Source organism: Strigops habroptila, chromosome 7 (genome assembly GCF_004027225.2).
Source record: "Strigops habroptila isolate Jane chromosome 7, bStrHab1.2.pri, whole genome shotgun sequence".
In the NCBI taxonomy this organism is placed as follows: Eukaryota; Metazoa; Chordata; class Aves; order Psittaciformes; family Psittacidae; genus Strigops; species Strigops habroptila.
Window position 1 is genome coordinate 61,737,256 of NC_044283.2, and position 17,674 is coordinate 61,754,929.

The 17,674-nt window shown below is 36.5% G+C and overlaps 1 protein-coding gene across 5 annotated transcripts in view; it reads right to left on the reverse strand.

Annotated features, from left to right (window-relative positions):
• The window catches only part of DCLK2 (doublecortin like kinase 2), an 86,707-nt gene that overhangs the window by 36,966 nt on the left and 32,067 nt on the right, over positions 1 to 17,674 (reverse strand). For 3 of the 5 annotated variants that reach the window (XR_003992173.1, XM_030491552.1, XM_030491554.1), the window contains exons 3-5: positions 5,011 to 5,113; positions 2,461 to 2,562; positions 1,064 to 1,114 (exon numbers count right to left, since the gene is read on the reverse strand). Coding sequence is in view for 3 of the 5 variants with exons in the window: in XM_030491552.1 (XP_030347412.1) it covers positions 1,064 to 1,114; positions 2,461 to 2,562; positions 5,011 to 5,113 (256 nt within the window). In the remaining 2 variants the exon portion in view is untranslated. The remainder of the gene's footprint in view (positions 1 to 1,063; positions 1,115 to 2,460; positions 2,563 to 5,010; positions 5,114 to 17,674) is intronic. The other 2 variants (XR_003992174.1, XM_030491553.1) reach the window with 1 other exon arrangement.

Here is a 17,674-nt window from a genome sequence, read left to right on the forward strand (position 1 = left end):
TATTACCATTGTCATTATTATAATTACTTTATTTCAGTTCTGAAACTGTTCTTATCTCAACCCATGAGTGTTCTCACTTCTACCCTTCCAGTTCTCTTCCCTCATCCTACTGCAGGGGGAGAGTGAATGAGCAGCTGTATGGTGCTTAGTTACCAGCTGGGCTTAAACCACAACACTGATATTTCAGACAGCAGTACTTTTTTCTCCCCTCCCACCCCCCCCACCCACCCACATAAGCAATCTGTATTCACTTTTGGCACAAACTTTGCTGCTGCTATTCATTTGCTGATTTTTTCATGTATATATGAAACTTACCTTTCTTATCTATTTTCTAAGTATAATTTCTTTTGAGGTTTCTTTTGACATATAGAGCAGCCTGAATATACAGAAAAAAAAAAAAAAATCTTCTCTGTTGTTCTTTTAAGTAGTATATATTAGGCTACCATTCTTTAGCATACTGGAATATTGAAAACTGAAAAACCTATGAATACCTTTTAAATTGTTAATTTCTAGTATGGTCCAAAGTCTCAACTTATTTACCAATCAAAATGCATGTTTCTTTTTTTAGAGATACTTTTACTAAAGGTTCAAAGAACTTTTGAGTTTGTCTAGAATGTTAGGCTGAAATAATATAATAAAACAAAGGAAGATGAGAAACTGGAAAGAAAATGAAAACACTATGACGTGTTTTCACACCTTTTCCAGCAACTCTTATCCCTGCCTTTCTGCACTGGTTGAAATTTCCTATTATAATATGTTTTAAAATAGACATACAGCGTAGTGCTCCTCAGAATGCTCCTCTACTTGTAGTCAAATTGTACCTTTATAAATTTAATTTTGACACCATTAGCAGATGTCCAATAATATGTGAGAAGCCTCACATATTATTTCACTCAAGCAATTTACTTCAACAAAAAGTCTATACCCACTATGTCTCTGGCTCAGCGAATGCAAAAGTGTGTTTCAAGCTTGAAAAGATTCACAAATACAAGCGAAACGAATACAGGAAATGGAGAGAGAGGAGACACACTAGTGATATACAGCCATAATAGTAATGGCTCACCTGGGGATTTTGCTGAAGAATGAGCACTGGAGTAGTGGCCACCCTTCTTTACTGTACTCATATATTTGACACAAAGGAAAAAGACATTAAGGAAAGAAGTTATTAAACAGCTGTGAACATGCATGAAGGGAAGAAGGGTAAATAAAGGTAAGTAAAGACTACCTGAGAAAAAATGGCAAGTAAATAGAAGGATAAATACCAGACAGTTTGAATAATTTTTTTAAAATTAACCTGACCAAAGGGGTGTCCAAGTAGAAATAAGTAAGGGAATGACAGTACTAATTTCTAAATACTTTGCATAAAATTCACTGTTGACAGATATCCCATAAAATATCATTGGAGTCAACAGGATTGCATGAAATATAGATCAGTTGTGAACCTTGCCCTTCATGCTTTGTTGTTACTGCAATCCTTCTTGGAGGTTTTTCAGTTGAATATTCAACTTTTTATGAACAAATGATAAATATTCCACTTTGAAAGAACTCAAAGAGATAAGATTACTTTAAACAGCATCAATTAGGCAAAACACATATTAATATGAAAATGAGAAGATGGAACATGTTGCAGTTTTGAATACACACACAGGAGTTTGTATTATCAGTAACTATGCATAGTTATGTTCAAAACAGAGTATGTGTATTTACATATTCAATGATTTGATTTCAGGGCTGCTTCTCCAGGTCTGAGGGAAAAAAATCAAGTTTTATTGTATTTAGAAATTTTCCCTTCTATTAGTTTGTGTAAAAGACTCAGTGATTTGCCAGCAGTTTGGCTGAACAACATATGTTCCAAAACTCAATGTGAACCTTTCTTTGCAATTACAGGAAGCACAAGAAACAAAAAGGCAGATTCTCTGTTAATGGGCAATAACATTCCAGAACATCTCCTAAAATTACTTGAAACAGCAAACTTCTGTATTTCTGACAGTATTTGGCTTGTATAGGAGAAATTGTCCAAATTCAAAACACTTAAGGGTATACTCTAGTTCAGTGAACATGAATTTAACCACATAACCATCCTTTTAATTAATAGACTTCAAGAAAATCAAATGCCATGCTGAAAACACATCCCAAGTGTACAATTAGCACAAATTATTCCAGTGTTCATAAACTGAAACCTTTTGTGTCTGTTAATTAAAAAATAGAAACCACATTTCTGCTCAGGATTCAAAAATAAATGCAGATTTTACTATAAATTAGTATTAAATTGATGAGAAAAACTGAAAGAAAAAAATAGGGGGAAAAAAAAAAAGAAAAAACAAACAACCTATTTTTTTCCCCTCAGGAAACAAAGCATGGCACTTGTATTCCAGACAGACCCAACAGTTTTTTTACCCCATTAAACAATTTCTAACTTTCATGTGTTTTATGCGTTCAGCTCTTTCCTAGTAGTAGTACCTGAGGCAGGTGATTTGCTTCGACGTGAAGGTCCCGGACTTTTGGACCCAGTATGTCTCATTCCAGGTGAGCGGGAATAAGAGGACTTCATAACACGGCATTCTGCAAAGCAAGCAGACAGAGATTTGACAACATTTCAATGTACAGGCTTCCTCCAAACACTACTGTTGCTGTTTATTATCCAGAAAATGAACATCAGTAATTTCTAAACATGCTTGCCCAACTGAATGAAACAAATTTATAAGTGCATCTCAGAACTTTAACTTACATAACGTACAAACAGATTTGAGCTACTCGAACACTGTATGTAACATTCTGCATGTAGTATTTCTTCATGTCTTGAAGCTGGATTATTACTGTAATTCAAGTTTGTACCTACACACTGCTGAAAGAGCAGAGAAGTCAGCTGATGCCAAAGTTCTTCTGATAATTCAGTAAATCCTACATGCTGATAATAGCAGCTTCATATAGGGCAACTGCACAGAAAACCCCATTTACTTATTTTTGCAAGAAACTGATGTTGTGACCAATTTTTAAAGAGGTGAAAAATGTCTATTGCTTCCAAAAGGCTGAGACAACAGATTACTACCATTTACCATCAACTATATATCATTAAATAAAGGACAACCTAAATGGGAAAGAAATCAATAGGCATACATTCATTGACGCTTTGGAAACATTTTAATTCCTACAGTTAGCATCCACTGCAAATCACTCCCAATGGAATCATATAAATTTCCCTTCTATGTTTATCCCTGTTATTTGTCACTACGATGTCAATGCCATTATTACAATGCCACATCATAGTTAGTAGAGCTGCATGCCCTGCCATTCAAGTCATGTTCCACTCTGTACCTAACCTGCTTTTCCCCATGAAGACCTCCAGACTTATTAGAGGAAGCAGGTGCCACCAAAGCTGAAGAGAAGAAGGAAATAAAAACCCTCCAGCACTGGGTTCTCAGATAGGAAATGACACCAATTAGTCTGTTGCACCCAATGGTGCAATGGGGAAAGCAAACTTACGGCCATAAAATCAGCAAGAAAAATTATTATTTTGCCCAGACTGGGATCTGCAGTGTGAGTTAATACAACCATGCTCTTCCATTCCTGCATATGAAGATCTAGTCAAAAACTATGCTAAAAAAGTACCCTTCTTGTCACCTTCACGCTAGCTGAATCAACACAATCGGGCAGTTCTGGAGAAGCAGTATACTGGCAATAACAAGAGAATGGGAGCCAGCTGAATCCTCCATCCATCAAAGTGTATGGACCAGTGGTTAGATATATACCAATACTTCTTGATGTAACTAAAGATTTTATAATGAAATTACAGCATTTGTAAAAATTAGAAAAACAGCAAGTGCTTTTGCTTTCCGTTAACTGAGAGCAATGCAAAAAAACCCCAAACTCTTATTCACAACCTGAAGCTCTCCTCAAATAATCTGATTCTTGCCAAGGCAAGATTTCTTTACCACAGATTAATCTTTTTGTAAAAGAAAATCAGAGTGATTATACAAAGAACAAAGACAGAAAAAACTTGTCTAGTAGGTCCTGTAGCAATAGGACAAGGGTTAATGGTTTTAAACTAAAAAAGGAGTAGATTCAGACTATATATAAGTAAGAATTTTTTTTATGATGAGGGTGAAACACTGGAACAGGTTGCCCAGAGAGGTTGTAGATGCCCCATCCCAAAAAACATTCAAGGCCAGGTTGGACTGGGCTCTGAGTAACCTGATCTAGTTGAAGATGTCCCAGCTTATTGCAGGGGGATTGAACTAGATCACCTTTAAAGGTCCCTTCCAAACCTAACTATTTTATGATTCTATGAACATGAAGGAAAAAAACCCCAGTACATATATTGATATTCCAAGCCAATTCTAAAACTCCCTGGTAGAGGAAAGAGTTTTTTCCTTGAACTTACTTTACAAAGTTTCTCTTTAACAGAAAAACAATTTTTATAAACAAGTTAAATTCATGACCTGTCAATGGCAGAGAGCATGGGCACATAGTCCCACTTCGTCTCACCTTCTTCCCCACCCAACACCTCATACAACCTCACAACATAAAAAGGTTCGACACTTGGTCTATAGCAGACAAGACTGGAATGTGTGAATTGTCTAGCAAGACCTGAAATGAGTGTTGTTATATCGTGATTTTTCAAAAATCTCATGAGGACGGCAATATGGGAATCATCTTAAAGTCGCAGATGTCAAAAGTGAACATTTATAGCAGATTTTAGATCCATGGCTGAACCTTTTAAAATTCAGTGCTGTTTTCCATGTGACTTAAGGGACAGGGTCTGTTTTCCAAGAGAATAGATCAGATTTGTTAATGTATTTTAACACTAAAAATTTAACAACTTTGGTGGCACACATTTACAGAATTCACATGATAGTTTGAAAAAACTTTTTAATCCATAGGAAAATATATTCCCCTGTATATTTTCCTAAATCACACAACTCTTGAAGATTGAACAGGGGGGTTGGGTGGTTTAGGAAGAGTTCTCAACTAAGTTGACTATTTCAGTGGGTTTAGGATGTACAGTCTTACCGCTGTGATCCAACACGAAGTCATCCTGAGCATACCGGTATTTCTCAGGCCCACATGCAATGAAGACATCATCATCTCCAAAGAAGTCCTGCAAGCATGTCACCTTGACAGCAAAATATACAAATCAAAATAAACAAATGCAGTACTTTTGAATACTAAATCTTCAGTTAGTCAGCAGCAGTCAATAAGTTTGTGTTTTCCTTTTCACAGTGATACCATAATGTTATTTTTATTACAGAAACACTCCCGTTCTCAAGTACTTGGGCTCTCCCAGCAGTACAGGAAACCTCAGGGCCAAAAAAATAAAATATGGCTGCCCCTCACCTCCAAAAACCCCTTCTCTTATATTTAACACCTACATTTTTGCCTATAACTGCCCATTCATGCTGATGACTTTAACAAGACCAGCTATAAACACCACTCAAATATCAAAGCTTCTTGTATTCTTACATTAATTACTTCTGGAAAAATTTGTTCGGTTAAAATGATTGCATCTACAAATGTATTCTTTTATGGTCCGAGGCATTTAATTTCCATGTTTTGATGTTCTGTTAAACAAAAAACTATTCCCCCTTTTATTAAAAGGTATTCCATATTCAAGGAAAAAAGAAATACAGAGTCCATGCCTTTTGCAGTTCCGTCTGTTCCTAATTCTCCCAGGGATGATGTAACAATATATTTCAGCAAGGATCAGAAAGGAAAATAATGTTTCAGTCATACTTTAAAAATACAAACCCAAGGACCTTGGAACAAAACTTGCTCCTCAAAAGCAAATAACAAGTCAGCTTGTGAAGGAGCAAGTGTCTGCTTTAAAAACAATTAAGACCAAAAATGCCACAAGAAATACCACCAAATTCATTGTAACTTCCTTGTAAAAAAAACCCAAAAAAAGTGCTTGCATGTAGCAAACCATTTTTTAAATGTAAACAGATTAAAATTTTGCTGTATAATTGTTTCCCTATTCTTTTTAACACTGCACACCCAAACAAGATCAGGCAATAAAAGCTATGTAGAAGCTAAGAAACTTAGAACCGTTTGGTAAAACCATGTAATTAAAGAAGTAAAACAAAAAAATGCTTTTAGGGAAACTAGCTTTTTTCTTTCCCAGATACCTGTCAATGGCATTTGCATATTTTACACACTTTGATAATAGTAAACATTGGCAGAACTACAGGAAGAGGCCTCCACTGCCTGCAGTAATTGGAAAAACACTCAGAATATCAATGACCCTCAGCTCTCTGCAAGAACATCCACACAGGGCATTCACCAGCAGTGCAGTTGTCATGGCAGCTAACTCAGAAATTACAGCCGGTGCCCTTACAGTAAGATCCTCACCACAGTGCCACATGCAGTATCCAGCATTTGTGTCACTGTGTTACACAGCCAAAGGACTCCAGCCACTGCCAAATTCTTTTATTGTTATCTTACCATTGCAATGACAATCTGCTTTCATTGACAAAAGACATATTCAGCTGTACTTGAAAGTGCTGCTTCTAGTTAACCCAAGAGCAGTAATAACTGGATTCAAATAGCTGTACAAATTTAAGCGAAGTTTAGCTAATAGATTTATTCCTCTACTTAGTAACTCTTTACTAATAAGAGGACTCATTATCATTTCCATAGATTTTAGGAATCTAGCAATCAATCCAAACCCACGACTGCAGGAAGAGCTGTAAGAAAGCTTTTAGAATACTTATCCCAGTAGCACCACTGGACATGGGCAGAAATGTTCTGTGAGACACAAGCTCACACCTAAAGCCCCCAAAACAAGGTGCCATTTCCACGGGCTCTGTCTACCCATCGCTACTCTACTCATGCACCCAACGCCCTTGCAGTGCTGTTTCAAGCAGATTAGAATTAAATGCTGTGGTTTAGCAGAGCCTAAAATTAATCAGCCTAAAAATGAGCTGATTCAAAGCCTCACCCTCACCCCTTAACCACTCCAGTCTAAAATCTGAGCTGAGAGTAAGAGGAGAGAGAATGACAGGTCTTACGTCAGACTCTGGGAAATACACCAGGATATAACTACATGCAGCATTATCCTTTTGTTGTCTGCAGAGCAATTCTACATAGGAAGGGGCAGATCTGTGCACAAAAGATGACGAACCCTTAGAAAAGCACCTTAAAATCTTTGGTAAATGGCTATTGGGGAGGGGAATAAAAAACTTTCAGTTATTAATTTCAATAGGTACTTTGCCACATGTTCATGTACATATAGTTTCCCCAGGCAAGAACACACAGGAGTAACCATGAGCACCAATGATCAGATAAACTGCTGGAAGGTGGACAAATGGCATCTCCATCTTGGAGCTCAGGCTAACGCCAGCTTCTCAGTCTGCTTGCACACTATGTACCTGACCTGTGTGACTTCCACCTGTCAGTCACACACCAAAACACACTTTGGGTTAGCGTAAAAGATACTAAACTACACTGATGACTGGAAGCCAGATAAATACAAATATAAAAGATTTACACAGATGCTCGCTATATTCCAGTAGCGAATACTGGAGGTCCTCCTTCTCCCTACAAATAGTCTGGACTGGCTACACATAGGAAAAAAAGAAAAAATGTTGAAAAAGCATATTTAACAAGGACTAAAGATCTGCTAGAATTTACCAATCCCAAATAACCACACATTATGAGGCAAGGGAAGTAGTTTTAAAACAAGTCCATTGAAATCTTCTGTTTTCCTAAAAGTATAATCTAATGGTTATTTTTCTAGGCCCTTATCATAATTAAGTCAAAAGAGCAGCTCCCATGGTGCAAACATATGCTAAAATAAAGAGACTTCATTTCCTACAGAGTTAATGTATATGCTGCAATTAATGATAACAGTGTGCAAAAAGCCATTAAGGGAAAGCTGAAATGAATAAACTGTTTGCATGGGATTTTGTATGCTTCAGGTTCACTGTGGTCTAACCTGCAAACCACGTAATTCCACCCCAAAGAGTATCTATACAAACAAAATTTGGTTTGTCAAACTAGCATATGACAAATGCTGCTTCTCTTTCCACTAGGCCTCTAAACACTGTCTTACCCATTCTTTGTTTTGCTGCACTTGGTGCTAAAAGAACTGTTCAGTCCTTCAAAATATTTCCTAAAATGCATTTCAAAGGAAGATTAGCAAAACTGCATACAAGCGTACCATAGCAAAAATAGTCAAATATGCAGTCAGTCATTCAAATAGCGACTCTCTTGCTAGTCCTGATGTTGTGACCTTCCGTGCATGAAGATGATACTGTGAAAATCTTAAAACACCTTGAAGGGTGTCAAGCACCAAAATAAGATCCTTTTTAAAATTCCAGTCATTAGGTCATTTTTGAGATTCAGATCTGGCCGCTTCCATGCTTTCCATTGGTGGCCTTGCAGTAAAGCTCAATCAGAAAATCTCTCTCCTGTCCGTGGCTTTTATTACCACAGATAATTCTTTTTTAAAAGAACAATAAAGACATGATTTGTTTGATCACAGGAAAAAAAAACAAACCCTCTTTTAAATCTGATTTATTTATATTTTTTAATGGAAGGCATACACAGAACTACACAAGGAAGTTTTTTAGGATTTATCATTATAGCCAACACTACAAAAGTTTACACCAAAGGAGTTTCACACTTCCTTGAATTCTTTCTTTTTTCCTCCCCACATAGAAAAGTGAAACTATTTTGAAAATCTGCTTTCGGAACACTTTAGATAACTGTTATTGTGTTAATTCTGGATGTTTCAATTAACGTGTTTAAAATGTGTTAAACCCTATTTATTTCAAAATACAACACTCCTTCCCAGCCAAACATTGCCTATGTTCTGCTGGTAACAGCACAAAAAGTGACTTACTGGTGCTCCTCTCACCAGAGACAACTCAGAAGACGGCTATCAGGTTGTCTTCTTGCACTGCTTTTATTCAAAATATGTCACTATACACAGCAAAGTAGTGCATATTTAGTTAGGACTGCATTGGACATGTGCTCAGTCCTTTAAAAATACTTCTGATGGCTTAGAATTACAAGCAGGAATACAAGGGAATAAGGAAAAGCAAAAATGTTATGTGAGATGTCTCAGAATAAATACAACTGAAGTCAATATTACTTTTTCTTTGTTAGTAGGGTCACCCACAGTTTATTGTGTGTCTGTTTCAACAGAATCTGTTCACTTGCATTCTCACTATAGCTTTCTGAGACAATGTGCAAATGACTCTGGGCATCACTGCTTCCTCATGGAAGGAAAATGATGGCTGTGCTCACCTCAAATGGCTGTGCTCACCATTAAAGACCAGACGACAACATAATTAGAGAAGCAGCACCAGGAGAATTAAATTGTAATTGGCTTCAACTGCAAGAAACCCAAACAAATGTGCAAGAGGCTCAATGATCCAATGATTCAAAACTGCAATTCCTTGATACCAAAAAAGCATATTTACTCATAAAACTTCCCCTCTTCTCCCCCTTCACCCCCCAAGGAAATCTTGGGACACTGTATGGATGAAGTTTTTTTAAAAACACAAAGACTTCCTAACAGAAGTACATACTACTAAATATGCATGTTACAGAAGGGGCATGACTAACAGTAATTTGCAAGACCATTAACAGTAAAAGCATTTCAAAATCACACAGCTGAAAGCACAAAAATGTGGTTTACATGCAGGTGGGTGGGGAGGCACAAACTCAAAGAACGGGTAAAATTGCAAGTCAAAATGTGAAAATGGGGTGTTGGAAGGGAAGGGAGAGAAACATATCGATTTGAAAAATCAGTTGCCTGATCCCCAGCTGTCTACTAGTTCAGTGTTTTAATGTCACATACTCCTATCAATAGGTTTATATTTTAAATAGTTAAATAGCTGAATAGTTATAATCAAAGAAGTTTACTTGTTCCAAAGAAATACTTCTTCAGTCAGATCAAGCTACTGGACTAGAATATACAAACTGTTATCCATACAGAAATCCCTTTCCCATTGCCATCACACAAGTCTTTGAAATGTAACTTACATTAACCCCTGCTCCCACCTCTGAAGCTAACAAGCAGAAGACTCATTCCCAACAGAAGAAACATGAATAATGATCAGTCTTTTATAGACAAAATTAAACAGGTATTTAATAATTGCTCTTTATGATGAAGTTACAATTTAAAATATTGATTTATATGAACCAACACTTATCCACAAGATATTTGTCCTCTGATGTCCAGAGTGAAAAAAAAAATTACAAAAAAAAATTTGAGACACTGACACCTTGGAGGTTTTATAAACAGCTGCAAAATTACTAAACAATTCAATTCCTCTCTAATCTTCCATGCTAAAGAGAGTTCTGTAACCACATATCAAAACTCTCCACCCAGGAGGTCACTGGATGAATTGTGTTTATTCCAGCTGTACAAATATGCTTCATTCCAAATGTAGAAGGAACAGCTGTAAAGAAAAATAGTTTGGCTTAATTTAGTATGGCTGATTCAATTTAAGTAAGCAGCAACAGGACTGTACAGTTCAAGTCTGAAGAGCCACACCCTGTGTCTGGGGAAAGCTTCCAGAGATCACGAATTCTCTACAGCAGCTGAAAATGGAACTAAAACATCAAAACTGGAAAATATATGCAAGATTTTTTGTATTTAACAATAGAAGAAATATTTATATCTACTGACTTCAATAAAACAGGATATGGTGTAAGTATTTTAAAAAGGAAGCACATACATAACATAAGAGGCAAAAGGAAAACTAGGAGAACTAACAGCTGGATTTGTGAACATTTTCAGCTCAGCAGTAGTGACAGGCATTTGAGGCTGAAATTCTTAAAGAAATGCAGTGGGTTGTTTTCCAGGAATTGCTGGGGGGCGGGGGGAGGGAGTGAATAATCTGTTAAATGTCAGCATGACATATCTAGGTACAACCTCCCTGTTATTGCCTTCAGCATCAGACTCACATTTCTGCTGGGAAATGATCCTCCCTTTTCACTGGGACAGATTACAGCTATGCCATCTGACAGTTTTGCCCTTTGCCCCTTACACCAACCTTTACTTCTGAGTAAGCAAAAGTCAAATATTTGTCTCTTTTGCCAGTCAGGTCATATTTGTCATCATCATTTTTGTTTCACCTTTTAAAACAAAGTTAGCACTTCACTGCCGTACAGTCTCATTAAAATTCTTGCAGTGTTTTTGAAGCTGTCAGGTTCACAGTTCAAGGGTTTATGCACATCCTAAAGTGCAAACACCAGGAAAGCACTCCTGTAGAAACAGGTCAGTTGTCTGTTTTCTGTTTCAGTTCCATCACCAACAAGCGCAGACTTCACTTTCAAAAAGAAGCGTTTCCTCTGGGCAGCTTCAGGAACTCAAAAAGGAAGGTGAAGAGGGCATTCCCATCCTCTCCTACTGAGTACTGTGATTTTAACACAGACTTTCTTACCTTGGAACTTCCCTTGGTCTCTGCAGTTTCACAGAAAAACCTGACCAAGGGAAAGGGGGTGTGTAACCAATATTCTTAACTACTTACTAAGCTATCAATATCCTATGTGACTGAAACCAAGACTCACAAAAGAGGTCTGGTGTTAGCTTAAGGCAGCTATCTGCCTGGTTATACTGAGTCACATTTCCTGAGATGTCCTCAGTAAACAGTGAGAGAATAGCTAGTTGGATAGCTAGAATATACTCAGAAAGTAGAAATACAGAGAAAAGTCAAACCAATGAGCCTCTGACATGTCCTTAAAAAAAAAACCACCAAACAAAAAACCCCCAAAAAAACCCAAAACCCAACCAAAAAACCAAACCCCAAACAAAAACACACTAACAAAAAGAAATTCCCCCCCCAAAAAAAACCACTCACACAAAAAACCACCCACCTGCAATTGCCAGTATTCTTTTTTTTTTAATTAACAATCTACTCATTTGGTAGAAATGACAAAGTGTTGAAGGCAACCATGCTAAGTGATTTGGAAGCAAGCGAAAAATAAACTGCTCAAGAGTCAGGCAAGTATGGAAGCCCACACTGTACACAAGAATAGCAACAAGAAACACTACTACATCAGATATGTAGAAAACCTGAAAAATCAGGTCAAGTGTTAAGATTCCTGCTGGTATAAAGAAGTAGCACTTGACGCTTGCAAAAATTTGTGTTCCTCACCAGCTCACGTTCTCTGCGACAGCTCTACTACAGAATTTCTCTGGGAATTCCCAAATTAAACAAAATTATACAACACCAGAAGAAGCGTAAGCAAGCTACTATCCTCTGATGCAATGTTTGAAAGAACTCAAATGCTACTAAGACTGGGCACATCTGCCCAAAACAGCTATAGAGTAGGTTGGAGAGTCCTAAAGCTTGAGGATATATAACCATGAGCTTGATAGACTCTAGACACCTTTCTTATTAGCTGTAGCTATGAGGACTAAGCAAAGCATCGTAATTATTTCCCAAACAGCCAACTTCAATAAGGTCATTAGTAGACGAGGAGGAAAGGGGGTGTGTGGGGGTGGGGGGTGTGTGTGTGTGTGTGTGTGAATTCCTTTGTTCACTAAAAATAATTGGAATTAGGTCAAATATCTCTTAATTTCTGAAGCTTAAAAGCACAATTATTTTTTCTGCAACTAAAATGTCAAATACAGTAACAGAGATCAGATCATGCAGAAAGAATGCAAAAGTATTAACTGGGTTACAAAATCTGAAAAATAATTACCTCATCTTCTTTTATATGACTGCATATCTTGACCATCTTGTTTGTTTGTTTTCAATTTACTCAGAGGCTTTAAGACCCTTCTAATAGTCTCAGTTAATCTATTTGTGAAAACATGTTGATGGTCCTTTTACTCTATAGCTAGTTAAAGTAGTTCACCTGTTTTTCAGTCTCACTCTACAAAGTCCCTTTTTAACCCATGCACTTGGTTAACTTCAGGCTTTGGAGCAGTTCCACTGCAGTCAATGGAATTATTCACATTCACGAATCTATGCACAACCACATCTTGTGAAAGGTCTGAGGGCCTCCCCAGCTCTAGTGGACACTGCAATAAAGCTATATAATAAATCTGATTTCCAGGTCAGAACTTCCACAAAACATTGTCTGATTTACCACTTGAGGTTTGGCATCTGGCACCCTTTCAACTTCTCCTTTATTAAAAATTTATTAAAGTTTATTAAATTTAGTAAACAGTGAGAGAAAAACTAAGTTTTCTGATTTTAAGAATTTGTAAATGTTGGAATTTGCCTGCATTGGATAAAGATAGCTTGTTAACCTATTCAGGAAAACAGAAAAAAGAAAAAAAGAATGTTGAAACAAAGACCATAATGAGAATAATTCTTCCAGGCCAGCTTCCTAAATAACTATTTAATCAACGGCTGTGTCACATTATTACAGTCATCATTAGAAAATGAACTTCCTTTCACTGATACTCTGTGATGAGAAACAGCAGTGAAAAAGGAGAAGACAAACTCTTTTGTCCCACAGGGATTCTAAAGAGTAAGAAAAAAAAAACCCCAGAAATGTTAAATCTTTGCCTGCTGCTTTGTAAATACAAAAAGTCTGGCAGTAAGCCCAGGAAACGCCTAATACAGTATGACAATGCAGAAAGACTGCATAAACAGACTGATCAGGTCACCATAACTCATATAGCCATACAGCTATTTGGAACAGATGACAGAATAGAGTTCATATCACATTTTGGTTTTATTTCAATTTTAAACAGATTTTTGCATAAATTTTTTAACATCTCGAAGTTCAATTCAGAAAATGAACACACATGGAAATGGAAGACTGCATTTGGATGCAATTCAAATAGATCATCCCCACTGCAATTGCAATGACAGTAAGAAAAATAAGCTGTACAAATATGCACAAGTTAAAGTGAGTTCCTACACATATCTATTTCTTAAAGCCTTCCAGTACTGTAGAACTTTCTGTCAAGGTTCCAAAGGGCAAAACTGATCTCTTTCTGCAAAACCATATTTCCAGTATTGCACTGATTACATGCAGCTATTTAGATATCACAGTTAGAAAGGACTAAAATTCTGGAATTTTTGCATCTTTTTGAATCACACTGTACAACTCATCTGTCTATCTCTGTAACACAGAACACCACAGAATTATCCACTACTTCAACAAGAATCAATCATTTCAGTATATTAAACAGTGAAATTTAGCATCATGCTTCTCAATTTCAAGTTACATGAAGAACGAGCAGCCTTACTAAACATGGAATAAGTGGAACTCGGAAACAGATAATTAACAAATGCAGCTTATCTGACTATAATCCAGTTTGTCTGAAGAGAAAAAACCACAATATTTTCAGTTACAAGACAAGGATTATATATTTGCCCATAGGTGCATTAATCACAGAGGCTCTGTGATTAAGTCAGCATAACAGATTCTTTCCTTAAGTGGCATAACTGGGAAGCCTAACACAGTACCAAAAATAGCACCTGACTTCTCACAGCTAACCTGCCATCTTACCAGTGAGTAGCTAGTCTAAAAATAAAAGCTAAATGTATTATGAAAGAACATTAAAAGAAAAAGTGTACATATAAGGACAGATAGCTAGCTCAGCTAATTCGGTGAAATTTTACGGATTTAATGACACCCTGTTTCACAACACAAATGCAGTTAAAATAATAGTCACACCATTTTTCTCCATAAAATTACCCCTCTTGAACTATTACAGAAACAAGTGCCTTTAGCTTATCACCCTGCTTGAAAAACATGGCATATAAATACTATGGAGAACTTGAAATGAAATCATATATTTCCCTTTAGATTCTTTAGATGAGTTGTTGTGGCATGCATAGAGAATCTACTGCAGTCCAAGGTTTCCACTGTTCATGGGCAGACACTATTTCCTGGAGAGGATACAGAAACAGCAGTTTCTTAAATGAGAACTATTTTTCCACAGAAAAGTAAGAAATTCAAAATGAGTGTTTGTAGCCAGTGCAGAAAGAATAAAAGTAGAAATCTGGAAAGGTCTTTTGATGATGAGTACAAGTAATTTCTCATGAATCTTTAAGCTTTTTTTAGCTTAAACAGTTCTATTGTTTTACGCTGGAACAGGTTGCCCAGAGACATTGTAGATGCTCCATTTCTGGAAATGATTCAAGATAAGTTTAGCGGTGCTCTGAGCAACCTGATCTAGTTGAAGATGTCCCTGCTCATTGCAGTGGAGTTGGAGTAGATGACCTTTAAAGGTCCCTTCCAACGCAAACCATTCTATGATTCCGTGGTTTTCCTATGGCTTGAATTGTTCATGTAGTTGCTGCTAAAGTCAAGTTTCTGTTTTGTTCAAATTCTATTCAAAAAATATCAAAATAAGTGACTCTAAGATTCAAAATATCAGCCGAAATGCATGACTCACTGCAATTTAATGTTGTTACATTGACATATGAAATTCTATTGTTTTCTGAGTTCGTGTGTTAGGGCTTCAATCTTGTATTCATTCAAAGCTGTTCCTCACAGCACTGAAATAGGAGGGGAAAAAAGTTTAGGTAACCTATAAATTCAGGTGTCTCAGTTCTATCCCCTTCATATATACCACTTTGCATAACAGAAGTCTTGCTAAATTCCACTTACAGACTAGAAGCATGTTTTTCACATGTATTTTAAGGTTTGGACATTTAATATTTTTAACCCTTAAGTTACTTCATTTAATCAGCATTCTATCTGCTTCAGTACAACAACTGCACTTGAACTAACCTAGCAGTTCTATTTTTATAATATTAGCTTATAGGTTTTGCAATGGTAATTGCTTGCCATCCAAACAGCATGCACAACTTTCAAAGGCATTTGATTCTCAAAGCATCCCTCTCGCTTACTTGCAAACTGGAAAATACAGAAACAAAATTAAGCTTATGGATGTTCTCTATTCACCATTTCAAACAATGACATTTCGCATTCAGATGAGATAACAGAAATTCAGTGTAAAAATACTACTCTCATCAAATTAGCTTCCATGCTTATTCTGCTTTGTCTGTCATGGCTATTGAGGTCTGTTGAAATTGCATGCAACATCTGGAACAGTTATGCTGAGCAAGGAGCATCAAGTAAAAACAACAAGGATATAACTGATTAATTTAAAGATTAGATGCTCAGAAATCTGAGAAAAATTACAGTAATACAGGAAACAGAAAGTGGACTTTGTAACTGGCTTTCAGAGATCCAGTTCAATTCCACTAGCTCCCAACTCTGACCAGTATTATTTCTGCATTCCTGCTGTTTCTGAATTGCTTTACTAAGCAGATAAACATGTAAACCGCATTTGAAGATGTGTAAAAAAATTCTTTGATTTCATATTCGGACAACAAATGAATTACAAAGACAGTGGAAAAGTAACATTTTTAGGCACTGACAAAAGAACAGATGTTTCAACGCTGTTATACCAGAAGTCCTGCCAGAAAAAAGGGTGCTTCCATCAGTCTCTCCTTAAAAACCAAAACCCAACAAAATCTCACACATTTATTCCCTCATGTCTGAAAATGACAGTTCTTCCTTCAAACAAACATCCACAAGTTTCAGAAAAAAAAGCAAAGTGGACACCACCCTCCTCAGAAGCACAAAACAAAACCATCAGTTGACTTTTGCGCTATCTTCTGTAAGGCTTGGATGAAGCGTTTTAGATATCCCATTTTAAAATCATACTATTATACTTTTATTGCTATACTGCCATTAGCAGCTTGCAACTCAACTTTGGTGAGTTAGGCAGAGGATTTAGGTGACTCAGTAGTTTTTTTTAATTAAAAGCTGACTTAGTCTGTTGGGGGAGGTGTTAGGTGAAGCATGAGTAAATTGGAAGGTGAAAAAGATGCATATAGGGTCATAATTCAGCAATAGACTACTAAACATTAAAAAGCCCTTAAAGCAATCTGGATGACTGTTTCTGCTGAGCCAGAACATCAGAGACGCTGCTGAACGCTGGAAGCATCTGGTAACATATTGTTTTGTGGACCTCTGTATCAGTTATATGATAGGTGCTTTTGAAATGTGCAAGAAAGATCATGCTATTTTGAATTAATTAGTTCAGAATTCATTACTGGTATCTGGAAATGAATTTTTAGAAAGCAGGACCAATACACCATCGATTGTTACTGAAGACCCATGAAGATCCATTTCCAAACCACTGAATTTTTTTATTTTATTTTTTTTTCCAAGGAAACTTTAAAAATACATTCCAGGCTTCCTTCTGTAAAATATTGAATTATGAAGTATAAAATGGAGCAAACGCAATCTTCAAATCATAACATCAACCACAGGGGAACTCAACACTGAAGGGCAGTCAGTGCCTTAGGGTCTGCTACTCTCAGAAAACAATAATGGCACTTGAAAAGAGTTTTTCACTTTCTTCCACTTATATTTGGCAAGATTTGAATCAGTAGTGTCTTCCAAACTCCTACCACTCATTGAAGGGCAAATAAAAACCATACCTATTCCTGTAATACAAACCTCTCCTGACTCTGGAATTGCATAAAGCTAAATTACATAACAGAAGGCCCAATGCAAAATTTAGATTTGTATAATCTTGAGATTTTGGCTAACCAAATCTTTTCAGTGGTTTGGCTTAATTTATTTTCTAAAATTTCACTTGAGGTAACTGCTGCTAAACTGTAAGTTTCCCAAGTTTGTGTTTTTCCCATAATAAAGTCAGAGCTCACTAAATACATTATTTTTATCCAAAGGCTATTTTTAAAAATAACCCTTCTTCCTCTATGGAAAAACTACC